The 22098-nt window shown below is 39.1% G+C and overlaps 1 protein-coding gene across 1 annotated transcript; it reads right to left on the bottom strand.

Moving 5' to 3' along the window:
- Window positions 1-9645: 9645 nt before the first annotated feature.
- LOC121316511 (trace amine-associated receptor 1-like) lies at window positions 9646-11441 on the bottom strand. The gene has a single exon (XM_041251544.1). It carries the CDS (start codon window positions 11406-11408, stop codon window positions 10461-10463), a length of 948 nt encoding a protein of 315 aa, XP_041107478.1. The 5' UTR covers window positions 11409-11441; the 3' UTR covers window positions 9646-10460.
- Between the last annotated feature and the right edge of the window lie 10657 nt (window positions 11442-22098).

The raw sequence follows: 22098 nt of genomic DNA, 5'->3' as shown, positions 1-22098 counted from the left end.
TATTTTGCATAAAAATAAATACCTTTTAATTCCTTAATAAAGTTGTTTTGGGGTAAACCAAACATAAAAAAAAAAAAAAAAAAAAAAAAAAAAAACATGTAGGGCTCTATGTATCATTGAGTTCTCTTTCGTATTTTGACTTTTCATAGGTTTTTGTGACTTCATAGACCTCTCCGCGATGTATTAAAGTCATTTTCACTCCTGTAACTTAGTTTCATCCCTGCTGCGGCAGTTTAGTTACGACTGTTCATTTCCAATTACTTTCATATGCATATATACGAATCTCATTATAACATTGAAGTTCTGTGCTTACCCTTGATGTACTGTCATTTTTTCCTGATTTACGACTGCGGTTGGTGCCTGTTATTTTATGCATGCCTCTCACTGGCGTAGAGTCAACTAGCTGTTTGCATGTGAAACTTCATCTTATGGTACCTGTTCCACACTGTGCTTTGTGTACATAAAGCCTACTGTATTGCAGAGGGGGGCCCAAAAGTCTCACAAGATAGTGAGCGTTGTTTTTACACCAGTAAGTCACACATTTTCTTCCTTGTTATGCAAACATGTCTGACCACACTTGACACATGAGCCTTGAACACGATCTAATATTGCAGGCATTACAAATGTGTTCCTGTATTGTTATTTGAAAAGAAAAACAAAACAATTACTATGTTGGGAGACAAAGCAGGCTTATTCAACAAGCAATGCAGCATTTGTAATCATTTGATGTGTTCAGCAGCTTGATGGAAACAGTCTGTAAGGTTAGACATGAGGAAACCTATCTGTATAGAATAGATTATTTCTGTAACCATCATATTATTTTCACTTGCATGTCCCTGTTGTTGCTTCCTAATATCAGAGTTGTAATACGTCAGCTTTTTTGGCAACTATCCATGTAATTGTATATCATAAGAATATGTGTGTTGTGAATGGTTTTATTATCCACTAAGTTATGGTATGGGTATGAGTATGTTTACTGCAAGGCTTGCTATGGTACTTTTAATATGAATGTCTGTAAATAGATTATTTATGGTAAATAAAAGTTTATCTAAAACTGAGGAGAAGTGAACGTGCATCTGTGCTTATTGAGGGTTTAAAGAAACATGACACATCATTAATCACGTGGAGGACAAACACATAGAAAACAAATCTGTTTTGACAGTTCAGAAATGTGTTAATTGAACAATAATGACTTTAAAGTTTGCCCTTGTTTTTGTACGTCCCTTTGTGATTAACTCATTCTATTAGTCTACCCTTTCCCCAGTCACCTGACCGAGGTCAGATTGACCATAGGGCCTAATTAAAACCTTACACCTGCTGTCAATTACACCTGTTGTTTTCATAATACTTTTGTTCCATTAACTTCATAGACAACAGACTATTCCTCTCTGAGAATATTAAGGACCATATACACTTGGGATTTCGGCAAACAAATGATGTAATAAAAAGAACAAAAAAAAACATTTGATATATTTTTCTATTTTACAGTACACAGAAATAAGACATTCTGTTAACTCTCCAACATGATGCATTTTAGGTGGTCTGCCATTGGCATAATATTCTAAAATCTTTAATTAAGATAATGTTTTAGTTTATTTAATTTATATTTCTAAAAACAAGTTCATCCTACATTTTAAAGCATTAGGTTTGACTTAAAGGTATTAAACTCACTGTATATTTAGGGTTACCATATGACGCCATGTGTACTGGGATAGTTTGGGACAGTTCAGGAGTTTTAACTCACACTCCAATTCATTCTAGTAAGTCTAGCCCTACTTCTTAAAGAAAAAGAAAAACGTGTTAAAGGCATCTGAGGCCGGTAAAACATACCAGAATGCATTGCGATGTGAGTTGGAAAGCCTGAACTGCACCAAACTGTCCCAGTGAACATGGAGTCATATGGTAACCCTATGCAGAGCTAAGCTGTGATACTGTTTAAAGTGCTTATAGCAAACAAGTGTTTTCATTTTAAAACATGACACTGGGTACTACAGCAAGAACATTCTCAGCTTCCTTGCCTAATCTCAGAAAGTCTGTTACTATTTCACTTCCCAGGTCACTGTACCTGCATGTTGGGTCAAAGTATCTTACTGGCTTCAAAACATGTCAGTCAATTGGGGAAGCAGCTGGTTGCTTAATAACAGGAAATACTGGGGTTCAGTCAATTTCAGTCTCCATGTGAAATAATAGAGAAAGTTTTCAAATTAAAGTATATGGTTGCTGTAACATGTTTCTTGCAAACTGAAAATTTGAGACATAGCAAATGTGAAGTTCACAGCAGGTCTAATGTATATAATTATCATGTTAATTAGCCACACCCACTTTAAGGGTGCATTCATGCCCGTCAACTGGTTAAGGAACAGCAGCTGACCAATCACCAGCTACGATTCCCTGTAAACAAAATTCGGCTGGCAGAATCTCCTGCAAACACAAATGCGCCCAAGAAGACAGTAACAGGACGCTGCCCCTGTTTCAGATTGCTGATGTCGACAGGAAAATTTGATTCAGTCCACTAGTTTTACAGCAAAATTATGAACAAGTTATTTTTTTAAATAAAATTACACCTGCAAATCAAACCCATATAAATAAACCGCAAAAAATGCATTATCAGAAAACAGTAGTGACATACTGTATGTGATGGTTTCATTAATGTCACAATATTTATAGTATGGCATTGATTTTCAATAAGCTTCCAAAATATCAGTTAACCACTTTATCTGTGAAATATATACTACGTCCCTTCTCTATATGCTTTCTGTTCAGTTGTGTGTAGCTGGGCTTATGTTCCTGGATGTAAGGATGATGGTAGGAGAAAGTAGCCATTCACAGAGATTATTCGCTTCTCTCTTTTTTTTCTTTCTCCACCGTTAACATTATTTATAAATCACATCCCCATTGGAACCTATCAGCAGTAACTACACTTATAATTTCAATGAGAGTGTAGGTCTTGCACTCAAATGTCAAAACGTATAAATATTTAAACCACAACAGGTTATACAAAAACAGATTAAATGTTAATATGAGCTTTCCGTCTGTTTTATATTTTGATTTAATGACATAATATGTATATGTTTATAAGTGTTTGAAGGCTACATCTAATCAAGTTTAGTGTATTTTCTCCCACACTGTATGTCAGACACAGTAAAGAGTGCAGGTGAAGTACACCTTTAACTGGATCAGAGGAAGGACTCTTATAAACATACAGTATTATCATTCTGTTATTGAGAATAAGCTGTGATGATAGAAACTTGCTGAATTCTACACACTCATAATTCAGTGCATAATGCCCCTTTCTCTGGAGCTTTCTTTCTTTTATTTATTTATTTATTTCTCTTAGTTTTCATACAGTACTACAGAATAATGTAGCTTGTTCAATTGATCTTATTCAAGTTGTAATTAGCACTGAGATATAACACCACTTTAACAGCTTTGTCTTTACACAGAAGTCAGTTGTTTCTACTGATGTCAATAAAACTGGTGTTATCGCCCCTTTTTTCATTATATTTGATTGTTTTATTGACCTACTATATTAACACTGGAGTACATTAATTCAATGAAATGTGAATGTATGGTGGTTTTTAAGTGCTAGTTTAATGCAGGTTGACATTTGCATTTTGACAGTTTAATAAAAAAACAACCAAATTATTGTTATAGAGACTTTTAACAATACAAACCCTACATGCCTTTTTCTATACTGACCATCAACTTCATCATCATCATACTTTTATTTTTTTAAATGTATTATGTGTTCTATTTCATTTATGATTTTGGCAAGTAAAAATTATTTTTTGCAAACATTCTTAATTCTATATGTATTTTAAGGTTTGAACCCACACAGTATAAAAAATAAATATATAAATTGTTTAGAATTTTGCAAAATAGCTGTGGCCAAACTTTTTAGGGGGAACGTTACCATAACCCTGGTTCCCTGAAAGAGAATGACAACCATTACCGAATGGGAAGAGCCCTCTATGACCGCCAATCACTGAGCATATATAAAAAAGCTGCCCTATAAGGGCCCTGCTGTGAAGGGGAATTCCATCCTACCTCCTGCTGAAGAGGGACGTCCTCACAGTAGCATATCGCCATTTTCTTTCGAAAACAGCTGGGGACAGCTGGGGACACAACATCGCAGGGTAATGGTTGTAATTCTCTTTCAGGGAACCAGGGTAATGGTAATAACCTAACATTCCCTTTCAATGGAATGACAACTATTACCGAATGGGAAGCTGTAGCAAAGCTGTCGTGGCTCCAGATTATCAACAGTACAGCCTCACGGTGATAGCCTCACAACCCACATGACGCCTAAGGCCTGCCACCTGCAACACCCTAGAGCTCAGAAAGGGTCTTGCTTGGTTTGCGACATCAAGGCCATAAAAATGCGCAAATGTCTGACTACCTGTCCATGTAGCAGCATTGCATAGCTCATCTAAGGAGGCGCCATGAAGGAAAGCCCACGAAGTTGCCTGGCCCCTGGTAGAATGGGCCGTAATGTCCCCCGGTAATGGAGTCCGTCTGTTCATACGCCAAGCGTATAGCATCTGCCATCCAGTGCCATTGACATTGCTTCGATAGGGCCCGACCTTTAGAGCGGGACCCATAGCAGACAAACAGCTGGTTTGACTGTCTCCAGGATGCCGTCCTATCCAGGTAACAGCGCAGAGCCCGAACTCGGCAGAGAGTGTGCTGTCTACGGTCCTTCTCTGACTCATGCGTGGGAGGTCTGAAAGTTTCCAAAACAACTGGTTGGTTAATATAAAATGGAGATACCACCTTTGGCAAAAAGGCTGGATTTGTTCTTAATGTTACCTGCAAGTCATTTCCATTGAAAGCCATACATGTGTCATCAATGGACAGTGCATGAAGCTCACTTACACGTCTGGCAGACGTAATGGCTATTAAAAACACCACCTTCAAGGAAACAGGGCGCAGTTCTGCTGACATCACAGGCTCAAATGGGGGACCCGTAAGGACCCGCAGTACCAGTTCTAGATCCCACTTGGGGACCATACTTTTCATGGGAGGACGAAGCCTCCAAGCCCCTTTAAGAAATTGCACTGCCAGGAAATATGCCTCAGGGGACCCAGGTTCAATTTTGTCGTGGCACACTGATATTGCTGCCAGGTATAACTTCAAAGTGGACGCTAATTTTCCTGCGTCAAACAGGTGTTGTAAAAAGGTTAATATCGTCTCAATAGGGCAGGTCACAGGATCGTGACCTTCGGCAATGAACCAGTCTTGGAAAACTTTTCATTTGTATGAGTACTGGACTCTAGTGCTCAGCGCCCTATCAGACTGTAGTGTTTGTACCACTGCATCAGGCAAACCATGTCTGAATAGATGGCTCTGTTCAACGGCCAGACCCAGAGTTGGAACTGGGCTGGGTTCGGGTGCCATAATAGCCCCTCTGCTTGGCTCAGGAGGTCCTTGCACAGCGGGAGCTGCCACATTTGACCCGACAACATATCGGAGAGGAGAGCAAACCAGGGGTGCCTCGGCCATCTGGATGCAACCAGCAGAACCCGTGCTCTCTCCACCATGATCCTCTTCAGTGTCAGGGGTATTAATGGTAGCGGAGAGAATGCATACAAAAGCCCCTGTGGCCAGGGGTGAGCTAGCGCGTCTACTCCCAGGAGGACCCCGTCTCTCTCCATGGAGAACCATAGGGGGCAATGAGTGGACTCAGCTGTGGCAAAAAGGTCGACCCGTGCAGTACGGCCTCTCCCAAATCTGTTGCACCACTTGGGAATGCAGTCTCCACTCCAAGTTGTTTGGAGCTTTTCTGGACAGGAGGTCTGCTGCCCTGATGGAACGCAAGTTTCTGTGCGGCCAGCACAGGAGTCTGTGCATTGCGTGGTAAAGGCCCTGCGAGCGCAGGCCGCCTTGGTGGTTTATGTAGGCTACCACTGTAGTATTGTCCGTCTGGACCAGCACATGTTTGTGCACTCTGCTGGCAAAAATGAGATAACACCAGGTTCACTGCTTGCAGCTCTTGGGCATTTATGTGCGCTTGCTGCCAATGTCCCTTCCACTGACCTCTTATTCCTCTCCCATTTTAGACTGCTTCCCAGCCCAGGCTGGAGGCGTCTGTAGTGACCACTTCCCTTCTGTGAGGGGATCCGAGGGGAGATCCGAGGTGCAGATTGCCGGGACGGAGTCACCACTCCAGTGTCTTCCGGCATTGTCTGGACACTCTCACCAGCCGGTTCCGATCTCAGACCAGGTGCACCTTGAGCTTGTTTACCCAGGCTTGAAGCGGGCGCATTCTCAGAAGCCCTAGTGGTAGGATTCTCGAGGCAGCTGCCATCAGCCCCAACAACCTTTGTTATATTCTGACCTGTAGGAGGGCATCCTCTCTGAATAGGGAGAGTGTGGCTTCCAACGACTGAATCTTGTCACAGAGTTCAGTTTGATCCCCAGGAACACTGTAGACTGAGACCGTATGAAGTTGCTCTTCTGTTGATATATTAAGAGCCTTAGCTTCGTCACATGATCTATGACCTGTTTTGTGTGCACCTCTGCGCGTGCTTTGGAATGCACGCAAACTAGCCAATCGTCCGGATAGTTCAGGACCCGAATACCCTGCAGCATGAGTGGAGCCAGTGCTGCATCCATGCACTTTGAAAATGTGCAGGGCGCCAGCTAGAGGCCAAATGGCAGCACACAGAATTCATATGCGTTGCCTTGAAAGGTGAAGTGCAGATACTTTCTGTGCGTGGAACGGATCGGGACATGGAAGTAGTGTTTTGCAGGTCGATCGATGTGAACCAGTCACCTGGTTGGATGGACTGGAGGATACGCTGTGCTGTCAGCATGTTGAACTTCCTGTTTAAGGAACAAGTTGAGGACCCTGAGGTCCAGAATAGGTCTGAAACCGCAGTCCCACTTGTGCACCAGGAAGTACCTGGAGTAAATGCCGCTGAGGGCATCGCTTGGATTTACCAAGCACACAGCATTCTTCTGTTAAAGATTGGAGAACTCCTGTTGAAGAAGTATCACGCTCTCTGGTTTGACAGTGGTGAGGAGTTATGGTCTAAGCGGAATTGTAGAGCATATCCATGTTTCATTGTCGATAGCACCCAGGAGTCCTGGGTGCAGCCTTGCCATGGGTCGTTGCCTTGGGTCAGTCTGTTCACCGGTGCCGAGTCAATCGGTGCTGCGATCGGCGCCAAGGAGAGCGATGTCGGTGCCGATGGTGAGTGCGGTGCTGAGTCAGTCGGGGCTGGGTAGGTGCTGTCTCAAAGCCTGAAGTCGTCGAGAAGAACCACAGTCGATGCCGGGTTAGATAGCCGATTCAGTCTGTGTGGTTGCCGAGGGCAAGCACAGCCGTGCTAGGAGAGCCCGAGGCTTGAGAGGGGCGCTAGGCCCGAGCTGTTTTTATTTATTTATTTATTTTGGTCACTGTGGCCGATTAAATCAGCATAGAGGACGACGCCACTAGCCTGCGGGGTCTCCTCTCAGCACCACAACAGCTCCCAACACGGTATAGCAAACTACACAAGGCCTTGTATAGTGAAAAGAGAGTAATGGCCGCTTGCCAATCTCTCAAGAAGGGTCGAAACCAGCTCTAGTCAGTAAACTGATGGGAGAATCAGACAGGAGCTCTCTCAATAACGCTCATTTTTAAATTTGAAGGTAGAAACCAACAAATAAGCTAAATTCGGACAAGAAAGCATGAAGCAATCTGTGGCCTGTCTCAGTGAAGTGTGAGAGAAAATGGCGATATGTTACTATAAGGACGTCCCTCTTCAGCGGGAGGTGGGAGGGACTTTCCCCTCACAGCAGGGCCCTGATAGGGTAGCTTTTTTAAATATGCTCAATGATTGGCGGTCAGAGAGGGCTCTTCCCATTCGGTAATGGTTGTCATTCCATTGAAAGGGAACTTTTGTGTGCTAACATGATAACTGCCTTGCTGTTGCACACATCTTCATCACACACTCCTGTAGAAGATCCAGATTGCATTTGGCTATAATCGGATAAACTTCCGACTTTATACATATATGTTTAGCCCTTAGGTACTGAGTGACTATTGCTTGATTATGTGAACACTGTATATGCCAGTGCACTGGCTTATTTATTTACAGGAAAGTGATGTGAGCAACAGCCCAGCAATCAAGACACTACTAAATGGGTAGTTGAATTGAACGATGTTGATAGGCAAACAAAACATTACTAATTACTACTACTTTTACGAAAGATTTTCTCAGAGATTTATTTGTGTGGTATTCTTTGTACATATTTACTTTTACAATAAAAATAGTTCATTGGAACAGTGATGCAGATTCATCAGCCTTTTTCACTATGTTTAAGTTCTGCACTCTACATGTTAGTCATTCAGCATGAATGTATTTTCCATTTCATTTGTATTGCATTATGAGTAAATTAAATGATAATGTTAGGACACTTAGTGGTGGTTGTGAAAAAAATTGATGAATTGATAATAACAAGTATAAATAAGTTGAAGAATAGAATTTCTCGCATGACACTACAGCATACATTAGAAACCAATTCTTAGAAGTTTCTGTTAAAACAAACAAAAAAAACAGTCAGACAGGTGAATTTCTCTGGGTTTAGCTAAGCTGTTCATCCCAACCCCCGACAAAACATAATAAATAAAACCTACTTATCATACATTGGTATATTTATTTTATAGTTTAAAAAATAAATATAACATGAACAGTAAACTTGGCATTGCTTTCGTGTCTTACATTTTAAAATCAAGCTTGGCTGAGAGAAGCACAGGCATAACCCTACCTGCACATCGCCCCTTTGAATTGATATTTTTCTCTCCACCCCTTTACGCTTTTTATACCTGCAGATTTTACTTGTGTTTCATGAGGCCTCTGCCATCACCTTGCAGCAATTCTCTCTTGCATTCTGGGTTTAACTTGGTGTGTGTTTGATGGTGCCAAATAAAAACCGTAAAGTAATTGCACTATCCCTGTGCATCTTTGAAATACACATTGATAAACTGTACCAATAGCATATTGTTTGTATACAACTAATTACTGTATACAACTCTAATGACCATTTACTACACTAGGATTATATCAAATCTAGTGGTTCATTTCATGGACTATAACCATGGGTATATCTGTGACTATGACAGATAGATAGATGGATAGATAGAACCAGAAGAAAAAAAAAACTATTGAGCATCCAATTTACAAAGGTGCCCAGGGAGAAATCACAGGAAGCAGCCAGGCTCATTCATAAATTGCATAACACATTTAATTACATATGAAACAACACAATATCCATTCACAAAACAAATACATAGCACAGATATGTAATTAGTTGACAACAGCAAATTGTGTTAAAGTGTTCCAAGCTAAGGACGTTATCTGAAAAAAAGTAATAGGACTCAGTTTAGATTTGACTTGGAAAATGCTTCAGGGTTACTGGCTAAGTGTACATCATGATTGTTTAGTCTGGGTGACTAGTAATACAGGGATTACTGTACTTTCATTATTGATGTCAATCCTTTGGTAGTGAAACAGATTTATTTTCTTGAATTACTAATTTGTTTATTTTAATTTAAGAGAACAAATAATATTATTTGTATAAAATATATTACTTACATGTGTAATTTAGTAATGTAAATTCATATGGTTTAATACAGTATTGCTGTATGTAGAATTGGCATTTAGTTTGTTCAGTATTGCACTTAACTGTACTGATTGAGTTTTATAATTACTTTTTGATTGGTTGTGACATGATGTGTAGTGTAGTGTGCATTGGTTTGGTATTGAAGAATTAAGCCACTTCAGTCCGCACGTTGTTTATTTTTCTGTATGGAGAAGGGTCAATTTCAACTTTGCAGCAAACAGGCACTTAAAATAATAATAATAATAATAATAATAATAATAATAATAATAATAAATAATAATAATAATAATAATAATAATAAAATGTTTAAAAACTTTCTGCCACCAATTGTGTAAACTTTAGATTAAGTTTACCCTGTGTGGTTCTTTTGAAAAGAAGGGCCGATGATACCTTTAAAGTAAAACTGCAGTGTTTTTATTCCATATAGTAGAATAAAAGGCATGCACACTCAGAGTGGCTTCAATATCAAACAAACAATACACAACTCACTAGCTTATCATGCAGCAGTCAATAAAAAAGTCTTATAAAACTCAAATGAGCAGATTCGTCAGAATACAAGTAAGTGTGATACTGTCTAAACTACACACACTTTCTGCATACAGCAATGCTAGATTAAACCTATACACATTTACATGAATAAATTCCACAGAGAAGTAATATGTTTTATTAAAATAATATTTATTTTACTCTTAAATTAAAATATTCAAATTCCAAATACTTTATTTGGAAACATTACTATAATATAATTCTATATCACAGCAATTTAAAAAATCTCAAGGTGTAACTGATTATGTGCACAATTATTTAACATTTAGTACTGTTATCTATGTAAAGATGAACATGAATTAATATTACTCTTCAAAAAGTTTTGTTCTTGAAGAATCATTTTGAAAGATTTTGCCAAGCGCAATAATTCTGAGCGCTTTTCTGAACCAGGTATAAAAGAAAGCATAGACAAAGGGGTTAAATGTTGAGTTCAAATAACCAAACCAGACCAGTGCATCCACTAAAAGGGGTGGAGATGAGTAATTAAAAAATGGATCCATTATGTTCAACAAGAAAAATGGTAACCAAGATATGAGAAAGACCCCCATCACTGTTCCTAATGTCTTCGCAGCTTTCCTCTCTCTCTTATTTGCTGTTGTATTTTTCTTTTCTTCAGTGCTTTGCATTTGTTGTTCTGTACCTCTAATTGACCGGGCCTGTCGTCTTGCCACAAGGAATATTTTCAGATAAATGCCTATCATTATAAGTCCTGGAATGTAAAAGGAGAGGAAAGAGGAAACCATACTTGATGCTTCACTTTGTATCAGAATACAACCACCTACACAGTCAAAGTTCTTGTAATAGAAATCCTCTATGCCTTGTATATTTAATCCTAGAAATATCATTCCAAATCCAACAATGGCTGACACAGTCCAGCTAATGAAAATCATGTTAAGTGTGACAAATACAGTAATTGTAGTTTTGTACCTCAAAGGGTAACACACAGCATAGTAGCGGTCAATTGAAATGAAGGACAGATGCAAAATGGAAGCCGTGGAAAGCATTACATCAGTACTGGTATGAACTTTACAAAAAAAGTCTCCAAAATACCAGCAACTTTCAACTGATCGGATCATGCTTGGGGGCATAATAAATCCTCCCAGGAGGAAGTCAACTACTGCCAGAGAGAGGGTGAGATAATTTGTGGGTGTGTGAAGCTGCTTGAAATGTGCTATGGAGATTATGACAAACAGGTTTCCACAAACAGTTAATGCTATTGCTGTCACCAGGAATATGTACTTTGGAACACGCATAATGATAGAAATGCTTGGTTTAGGACATGAACCACTCACTGATTCATAACAGAACTGTTTGCTTTCATTGATCCCACTTTGACTGAAATCCATCTCTATGTCCAGCCTGGAGTGTAGATGCTCTTTTCCTAGAGGAAAATAATTTGGAATCTGTAAAAGTCATATTATAATGTTTTGTAGGTAGCTCTTCATTTTCGAGGCCAGCAATTATACTTTAACACACCCAGACACACACACACACACACACACACAAATAATATATATATATATATATATATATATATATATATATATATATATATATATATATTCGTTATACTTTATACTATATACAATATGAAAGTAATACATACTTACATAACTTATTGAGTATTCATAAATGTACTGTTTGTATTAACTAAATCGTTTTCTAGCTGTCCATCAATTCCACAAATGCACTTGCAGCACATATATTCTCCACATACGGTACACAGATGTTTCCTTATAACCCTACAAAATCAGTACATTTAAATAAGCCAACCAAAGCTTATTACTACACATTAATTACTAATCATGAAAGGCAATACCTTGTTTTACACATTTATTACTGCCACAAAATACTTTGTTTTGTTTTCTTTTCACATGGTCCATTTAATTATAGCTGTAAGTATTTAGCACACTGAAACTAATTTAAAGAGAAAATCTTCACAAACGTACCTTAGCTCAAGGTCAGCTGCTTCTGAGCTTGGTCAATTCTTACACGAACGTTTTATATACAGCAGTGCAAACCTCCAAAGACCATAATGTGCGTGTCTAATATTGCAGACTTGCTTTATCAGTGTTTTGTGTTAAAACATATGTTCACCTCCATTTACCTTTGAGATAACATGTTTCCCAGAGGTCAATAAACCCCAACACTGGTCATTAAACTCTAATCCCATGTCATTTTTAAGCAACCTGCACAACTCATGGTATAGTTGCCTCAAAGGCACTTCCATAATGGTACAGTGAAAAAAAAAAATGTTTTGAGTGGCATGTTGGTACTGAAGTAAGAAACCCTGTATATTGCAAAACCTGTGGAGTGTGTATAGATTAACCCTTAGTATTGCAATTACCTTTGTATAGTCAACACATTAATCCTACCTGTTACTAAAGAGACAGTATTATAAATTAAACTGTTACTGTGCTGCAAATGTGTTTTTTGTGCTGTGTTTTGGTATTCTTGTTTTCCCATATCGGAGAGATCCACTCTTGTAGGGTGACCTGAGCAATCATTTAGTAGAGAGCTAAATTAAATATTCTAAAATCAAATTGTGCCTGGGACGTAATAGAGCTGACATGTTTTGTGGGAAGATTGTTGGAGTTCAAGTGTGTCAGTAAAAGCTGACTTGAGCTTGAGATGCTTTATTCTCAACATTGATATGGTTGATTCTTCACTTCACCTGCTTTAAAAAAAAAAAGAAAAAAAAAAACAAGGCACCTCTCAGAGCTTCATTCAACTGCAGTCACTTCAAAATGGTGACATCACAAGTCGACCACCTACCTGAGCCACTAAACCGTATTCAAACTTTTCCACACTTTTTAAAGAAAATGAAAATAGACATGTATATTAATAATAAAGCAATATATAAGAGTTATAGGACTGAAAGTATCTGTCTGTAGGATATATCAACAATGCTAGCACATACATTTATATTCTATATTTATTTTTGAGGTCATAAAATAGAATCAGTTATATATTTAAATGTTTTTCAAATTTACAAACCATGGACCTAATTATGAATAATATCTACAAACTATATATATAGATATATAAGAGCGAGATAAAGAACCGAGGGATGAGGACAATATCTATATATATATATATACCTATATATATACATATCTACAAACTATTTATATATATAAAATTTACTGAGATCTACCAAAGCTTCGACCCGCAGAACAAACAAGCAGGCAGAAGAAGAGCCAGTGGCAAGCGACCACCACCGGCCAGGGGTAACCTGTTCTCCGGCTGGAGATCGAGACCGGGGTCTAAGAAAGACCCGCCCCCTCCTTAGCCCAAGGAAGACCGGCCCTAATGGGCCCTGGCTGCCACCAACCCCCCTCACAATCGGATTGACCCTAGGAAACGACCCATGGCAAGGCTGAACCCAGGACTCCTGGGTGCTATCGACAATGAGACATGGATACACTTTACAATTCCACTTAGGTCCGCCACCCTTCAAGAGTGTGCTCCTCACCACCGTCAACCAGCGAGGGCGATACTCCTACAACAAGAGATCACCAATCTTCACCAGCAGAAGAAAGCTGTGCGCTTGGTAAACCCAAGCAATGCCCTCAGTGGCTTTTACTCCAGGTACTTCCTGGTGCCCAAGCGGGACGGTTGTTTCAGACCTATTCTGGACCTCAGGGTCATCAATTTGTTCCTCAAATAGAGGAAGTTCAACATGTTGACAGCATAGCGTATCCTCCAGTCCATACAACCGGGCCACTGGTTCACATCGATCGACCTGCAAGACCCCTACTTCCATGTCCCGATCAGTCCTGCGCTTCGACTTTCAAGGCAATGCGTACGAATTCTGCCTGCTGCCATTTGGCCTTTCGCTGGTGCCCCTGACATTTTCAAAGTGCATGGATGCAGCACTGGCTCCACGCAGGCTGTGGGGTATTCGGATCCTGAATTATCTGGACGATTGGCTAGTTTGTGCGTGTTCCAAAGCACGCGCTGAGGCCCACACAAAACAGGTCATATATCATGTGGAGAAGCTAAGGCTGTCTATACATCAACAGAAGAGCTTCGTACCATCTCAGTCCACAGTGCTCGTGGGGATCAAACTGAACTCTGTGACCATGCTTGCCTCACTGTTGGAAGACAGGATTCAGTTGTTGGAGGCCATACTCTCCCTATTCAGAGAGGACGCTCTTCTACAGGTCAAAATATATCAAAGGTTGTTGGGGCTGATGGCAGCTGCCTCAAAAATCCTTCCACTAGGGCTACTGAGAATGCGCCCGCTTCAAGTCTGGGTGAATATGCTCAAGGTGCACCCAGTCCGAGATCAGTACTGGCTGGTGCGAGTGTTCAAACAATGCTGGAAGACACTGGAGTGGTGACTCCGTCCTGGCAATCTGCACCTTGGATCTTCACTCTGATGCCCTCACAGAAGGGAAGTTGTCACTACAGAAGCCTCCAGCCTGGGCTGGGGAGCGGTCTGAAATGGGAGATGAATAAGAGGTCAGTGGAAGGGACATTGGCAGCAAGTGCACATAAATGCCCAAGAGCTGCAAACAGTGAACCTGGGGTTATCTCATTTTTGCCAGCAGTTAGTGCACAAACATGTGCTGGTCCAGACGGACAATACTTCAGTGGTAGCCTACATAAACCACCAAGGCGGCCTGCGCTCGCCGGGTCTTTACCACGCTATGCACAGACTCTGTTTGTACGCACAGAAACTTGCGTTCCATCAGGGCGGTTCACCTCCCCAGTGTGGACAACAAGGCAGCAGACCTCCTGTCCAGAAGAGCTCCAGACAGCTCTGAAAGGAGACTGCATCCTCAAGTGGTAAAACTGATTTGGGAGAGGTTTCGTACTGCACGAGTCGACCTCTTTGCCACAGCCAAGTCCACTCATTGCCCTTATGATTCTCCATGTCGTGAGAGGGGGGCCCCCTGGGAGTAGACGCGCTAGCTCACCCCTGGCCACAGGGGCTCTTGTATGCATTCCCTCTGCTACTATTATTACCCCTGACACTAGAGAGGATCACGGTGAAGACAGCACAGGTTTTGCCGGTTGCACCCAGATGGACGAGACGCCCCTGGTTTGCTCTCCTCTCCGACATGATGTCGGGTCAACCCTGGCAACTCCCTCTGCACAAGGACTTCTTGAGCCAAGTGGAGGGGCTATTATGGCACCCAAACCCAGCCTAGCTCCAACTCTGGGTCTGGCCGTTGAACGGAGCCATCTATTCAGACGAGGCTTGCCAGATGCAGAAGTAGAAACACTACAGTCTGCTAGGGCGCTGAGCACTACAGCCCAGTACTCATACAAATGAAAAGTATTCCAAGACTGGTGCCTTGCCAAAGGTTAGGATCCTGTGGCCTACTCTATTGAGGCGATATTAACCTTACAACACCTGTCTGACGGAATAAAATCAGCATCCACTTTGAAGCTATACCTGGCAGCAATATCAGTGTGCCACGACAAAATTGACTCTGTGTCCTCTGCGGCACATTTCCTGGCAATACAATTTCTTAAATGTAAGTATGGCTTTCACTGGAAATGACTTGCGGTTAACATTAAGAACAAATCCAGCCTTTTTGCCAAAGGTGGTATCCCCATTCCATATTAACCAACCAGTGGTTTTGGAAAATTTCAGACCTCCCCCGCACGAGTTAGAGGAGGACCACGCACACGCTCTGCCCAGTTCGGGCTCTGCACTGTTACCTGGATAAGACGGCATCCTGGAGACACTGGGTGACAGATGCAATACGCTTGGTGTATGAACAGACGGACAGGTAGTCAGACATTTGCGCATTTTTACGGCCTTGATGTGGCAAACCAAGCGAGACCCTTTCTGAGCTCTAGGGTGTTGCAGGCGGCATGGCCTTAGGCGTCATGTGGGTTGTGAGGCTATCACCGTGAGGCTGTACTGTCGATAATCTGGAGCCACGACAGCTTTGCTACAGCTTCCCATTCGGTAATAGTTGTCATTCCATTGAAAGGGAGTGTTAGGTTATTACCATTACCCTGGCTCCCTGAAAGAGAATGACAACCATTACCCTTCGATGTCGTGTCCCCAGCTGACCTCTGTTTTCGAAAGAAAATGGCGATATGCTACTGTGAGGACGTCCCTCTTCAGCAGGAGGTAGGATGGAATTCCTCTTCACAGCAGGGCCCTTATAGGGCAGCTTTTTTATATATGCTCAGTGATTGGCGGTCATAGAGGGCTCTTCCCATTCGGTAATGGTTGCCATTCTCTTTCAGGGAACCAGGGTTATGGTAACATTCCCCCTAAAAAGTTTGGCCACAGCTATTTTGCAAAATTCTAAACAATTTATATATTTATTTTTTATACTGTGTGGGTTCAAACCTTAAAATACATATAGAATTAAGAATGTTTGCAAAAAATAATTTTTACTTGCCAAAATCATAAATGAAATAGAACACATAATACATTTAAAAAAATAAAAGTATGATGATGATGAAGTTGATGGTCAGTATAGAAAAAGGCATGTAGGGTTTGTATTGTTAAAAGTCTCTATAACAATAATTTGGTTGTTTTTTTATTAAACTGTCAAAATGCAAATGTCAACCTGCATTAAACTAGCACTTAAAAACCACCATACATTCACATTTCATTGAATTAATGTACTCCAGTGTTAATATAGTAGGTCAATAAAACAATCAAATATAATGAAAAAAGGGGCGATAACACCAGTTTTATTGACATCAGTAGAAACAACTGACTTCTGTGTAAAGACAAAGCTGTTAAAGTGATGTTATATCTCAGTGCTAATTACAACTTGAATAAGATCAATTGAACAAGCTACATTATTCTGTAGTACTGTATGAAAACTAAGAGAAATAAATAAAAGCAAGCTCCAAAGAAAGGGGCATTATGCACTGAATTATCCTGATGTATGAACTGATTAAAGGTTCCAGCTTCAACTGCTGTCAAGGAAACCTCGTACACAGTCACCGGCCACAGCAGTCTTGGCTGTAGACAAAACTGAAAGCACCAGAGTTTCAGTTTTCCTAGTAAAGCGCTGCTGTCTATGCTCTTCAACCCTTCCACTGCTTGTTGTCTAACTTCTCCCACACAAACTGTGTCCTTTAGATCCCCGTTACACCATCTCCCAAGGCTTTTCACTGGCTTCTCAGACACTGTTTGGTATTGCCTCACTATTAATGTAGAACCTTTTATCTACTACTTTACCTTTAATTATAGAGAAGCTCCTTAATTTCGTCGACTTGAATTGTGTTTGTGTCCACTGGCTAATTTGCTCAGTAACCGATTAGTGCAGGCTACTGTTATAGTCATGGTTGTCATGTCATCCATGTATGCTCAAATTGGTGGCAGTCGCTTTCCAGAAGCTAAGCACTCTCCTCCCACTACCCATTTTGATGCCCTAATAATTACTTCCATTGCCATGCTAAAAGCCAGTGGAGAAATGGTCTTGACATTCTCTGAGCAACAATGCCGAAGAAAATCTTGCCTTCTATGTTTAATAGGGAAATAGGACAAAACTGACTGATGCTTGTAGAATCTTTTTCTTTTGGTATAAAGACTCCACCTGCTCGGAGTCATGCTCTTGGTACAACCTGTTTTTCCCATGCCATTTTCATCCATTTCCACAGGATTCGTAGAACTCCAGAAGCACTCTTGTATACTCTGTATGGAACTCCATTAGGCCCTGGAGATGATGATGCCCTTGCTTTTTTCACAGCTTGCTCTACTTCTTTCCACTTAGGTCCACAGTGCTCCTTTTGGTATACAGGTGGATTGATAGGTGGGACATAGGCGCCTTTTTTGTATCTGTATGTGTTTCCACCAAATATCTCTCCATCTCAAACTTAGATTATTTTAGTGTGCCATTTTTCTCACTGGTGAATATCTTCTTTATAAATTTGAATTGATCTTTATAAAAGTTAGTTCTCACACGTTGTTTCTTTTTGTAGTGTTTCTGTAGGCGCTCCGCTCTGTGCAATGTTGCAAGCTTATCTTATAACCCTTTGTAACAGATTGAGTCCCTCCTTCTGCTCTTCTCCATTCCTTCCTCAACTGCCTCCTTGATCTAACTAATTATTCTACTCTATATATAATATATCTATATATATATATATATATATATATATATATATATATATATATATATATATATATACTATATATATATATATATATGAACGTATCCAATGTGGAAACCCTTCTAGTAGATCATCTACCGCCTTTGTTAAACAAGAGGTTTGGAGTTGAAAAATTACAACTTATATATATATATATATATATATATATATATATATATATATATATATATATATATATATATATATGTGTGTGTGTGTGTGTGTGTGTTACGGTACATGTGTAAAATCTAACTCTATAGATTAACCGGTAAATGTGTAGATTTACCAGCTCAGCAGTCAATGTATAAAATAACTAAAGAGATGGTAGTAAACTATCTCTTTTACTTATATCCATGATCACTGTCTGGCAACAATACAAAATATGTTTTGGCAGCAAAGTGACATAGCACACTACGCATGATTCTCACTGAAATGCAAAACCTGCATGCTCTTCGGTTATGATTTTTTCTAAATGAGTTCAAATTAATACTAAATCACACTTAGTAGAGGCATGAGTTTTGCTTAAGAAATGTTATTATTACCATACCTCATGTTTTCCCTATGGTAAATTTTGATTTAAAATAAAATCGGGAAAGTGTATTTTTTTACATAAAGAACAAGGGATAAAATCGTAAGAAACAAAAACAGAAATCTGTCTCTAATCATGTCTGTATATAGGACAAAACATTAATACATGGTCTCTGCTAAATACATACATTATTATTATTGTTGTTGTTGTTATGATTAAATTGCAAGAAGGGATGAAGTGAAGTTTAGAAAGAAGAAAAATCAGGAACGAGGTGACTGTTTTAATCAGCTTAACTGCAACAATTATAGCACACAATGCTCCATCTAAGGTTTTGGTGGTCTGAATAATTCTGTATCTTTTGTTTGCCTCAGTCTGCTGGTGCTTTTTTTGGCAGCTAAATCTTGTAGCCGTTTTAGCAGCAGAAGCTGTGTGTATAATACACCACACGCAATTCATCACGTGATTACAGGAGCGTGTCGTGCATAAATACGTTCTATATGTCTAGAGGGTTATACACAGCCAGTATCCTCACAAGTTATTATTTAAGCATGCATTACCATAGATCAATATTAATTAACCACTGTAAACTTCCTATACCAATAATAACTTGCAGTTTTGGCAAATTTTTAATGATTAAAGCTTTGAATTTTATACTTAGTGTCCACTTTCAAACAAAAAAAACCACAGACAATGTGAATTTTATTATTTTATTACACAAAACAGATCTCTAGATAGTATTTCAAACAGAAACATACATTTAACTAACATAGTCAACTTTTTTTCTAGAATAAAAAGTATATTTACCATTGATGAAATACAGAAGGTTGAAAAGGTCTGGTTGTAACAAGTCAGGTCTAAACTCAGTCAATGAAGAATTCCACTTGTATAGCAAAAATCCTAATGGTTAGGTAAACGTTTCGAATGCATTCCAGGTTTTGTCAGTGTCTTAGAAGAAGGAAGTGGTGTTCTTTTTGAATCAAAGTTATTGATTGTCCCACGTTGATCTTCACTTGAAGTTTTTAATAACAGTGCTCCTTATTGTAAGGTCTAGTGAATAAATATAATAAATATCCAACTTACGCTACCCTACAAAGTTACCTCGGCTGACAATATTAAACGAAACACAATTTGTTTACCTTTTCAGTTTTCAGAGCTTTCAAAGTTTCCTTCAATAGTTCAAGTTTTTTTCCAACAGCTCAAAAATTTGAGCAAAGTATCCACCGGAAATGATAGTTTGGTCCTCAAAACAAAGGGTCATTGGTAGATGGAATTTTTAAAATCTTCTTAAACTTTCGCCAAAGGGGTGTGTTTGCACTCTCAGCCAATTAGTCAAATATACGAATATTTTGAAAACAGATTGGATATACACAACCAAATTTATCACCTCAATATACTGTTTCATCCTTTTAACTTAACTATAACATTTTAGGAAAACATTTTACTAACAGTCTATATTACAATACATGTATCTATTTAGTTTCATGTAAAAAGTTGTTTTACAATATTTCAAATCACTGTTTTCAGTATTTTCTCCATATAAACAATTATAATTTTCCCTCAAAATGCCAAGTTACAGGTTTGTTTGTAATAGATTCATCACACTTTATTGATTAATAAGATCTTGCATCAATATCATGTGTTCTCATATAATTCTTAATTTATCTTAAGAGAAATACTTTAATCATCAGGTCATGCTTGCCCTGCAATTCAATTGTTCCCTTTGCTTAGAACAGGACCATAAAATATTCAGATTTCTCCAGACCATTGCTACCTTTTTGGAGACACTTAACTTCAAATAACTTGCATCTTCTAGGACCAGATGCATATCTGTTCCTGTGTCTGTTTCTTAATCTAATCAAGAATCACTTTTAATTTTCCAAAGACCATTTGCCTTTCATTGTTTATACAAAGTTCTTTAAACCTTAAATCTAGCCTGCAGCTGTGTCTGTAGCGGAGAGGAATTGAAAAGGGTGGAGGGGGAGGGGGAGGGGGGAATCAAAAACACAGATACAGTACAACCACCTGTATTAGTAAAATGATAAATTACATTCAATCATTAATTTTCCCCACAAGCATTCGGTTGTTAGACAGTGTGGTTGATCAAAGATCGGATAATTGACACTCCATGCCACTATATGCTTAGTGGTTTTATTCAAAGGCTAATGATAAACCCCTAAGGTCTTTGTACAATATTTTGTTTAAACACATCTATACATGAAGCAAATCTAACCTATTGAGGGAAATATAGTCTAAAACAGGTTGGAATGATTAAACAAAGTGGGTGTTGTATTTTGGAAAACATCTCTCTATATGTATTCTCTCTCTCTCTCTCTCTCTCTCTCTCTATATATATATATATATATATATATATATATATATATATATATATATATATATATATAATATATATATATTATATATATATTATAATACCTATATACATGTTGATTTATCTACCTATGTTGTACTAAGGTGGTGTTATGTATTAAACAATCTGTTTGATTTCACCTATTTTATGCTGGTAGAAACAAGAAACACTGACTTTTGAACTGTGGTATGCTGAAATGATATTTTCTGTTAAAGCAATTTGTTTGATATCATTTGTTCAAAATGTGTAAACTTGCAATTATGTCAGTGCTGTCATTTACAGCAATGTATCTTGAAATGTTATATTTATTCAATAGGGGAAGAAACCCAATTACATGTCAATGGCCTGTAATCCTAACCATAATCTCAGATCACCTGCAGAAGATTGATTTTGTAATATCATAACACTGAAGTGATACTGTTGGCAGCTTGTGCTAACATGAGCCTTTTTCTCAACCAAAAATAAAATATCATTATTCTGACAAAACTGACAACTCTACTGTCTCTGGTACTATTTAATAGTTTTTTTTATTTATTTTTTATAAGCTATTGATAAAAATAAAAAAAAAGAATACACTGAAGTGTGTCGTAATAACCACTTACTCGAAATGATAACTTGATAAGAAATGGACTTTGGAAGGTGCATTTATAAATCCTGTCTCATTCTAGAAATGGATCAATGGTCAGTAACCCATGTAAACTCAATCATGGCTTTACATGCCTGCTGTAATACCCTTTTTTGCCTTTTTTTCATCTACAGATTTACTTCTGCAGATACATATCTTGCAAAGAAAATGAGGACATCCCTCTTCAACAGGAGGTGGGAGGGACTTCCCCCTCACAGCATGGCCCTGATAGGGCAGCTTTTTTATATATGCTCAGTGATTGGGGGGGGGGGGGGTTAGAGAGGGCTCTTCCCATTCGGTAATGGTTGTCATTCTCTTTCAGGGAACCAGGGTTATGGTAAT

This window comes from Polyodon spathula, chromosome 6, assembly GCF_017654505.1.
Source record: "Polyodon spathula isolate WHYD16114869_AA chromosome 6, ASM1765450v1, whole genome shotgun sequence".
Lineage (NCBI taxonomy): Eukaryota > Metazoa > Chordata > Actinopteri > Acipenseriformes > Polyodontidae > Polyodon > Polyodon spathula.
The sequence above is the reverse complement of the archived record's forward strand: the minus strand, read 5'-3'. Positions and strand labels throughout refer to the sequence as shown.

What these genes read in the sequence shown, in the direction of transcription:
- LOC121316511 (XM_041251544.1), bottom strand. Translation starts at nt 11,408, where the DNA reads ATGCGTGTTCCAAAGTACATATTCCTGGTGACAGCAATAGCATTAACT.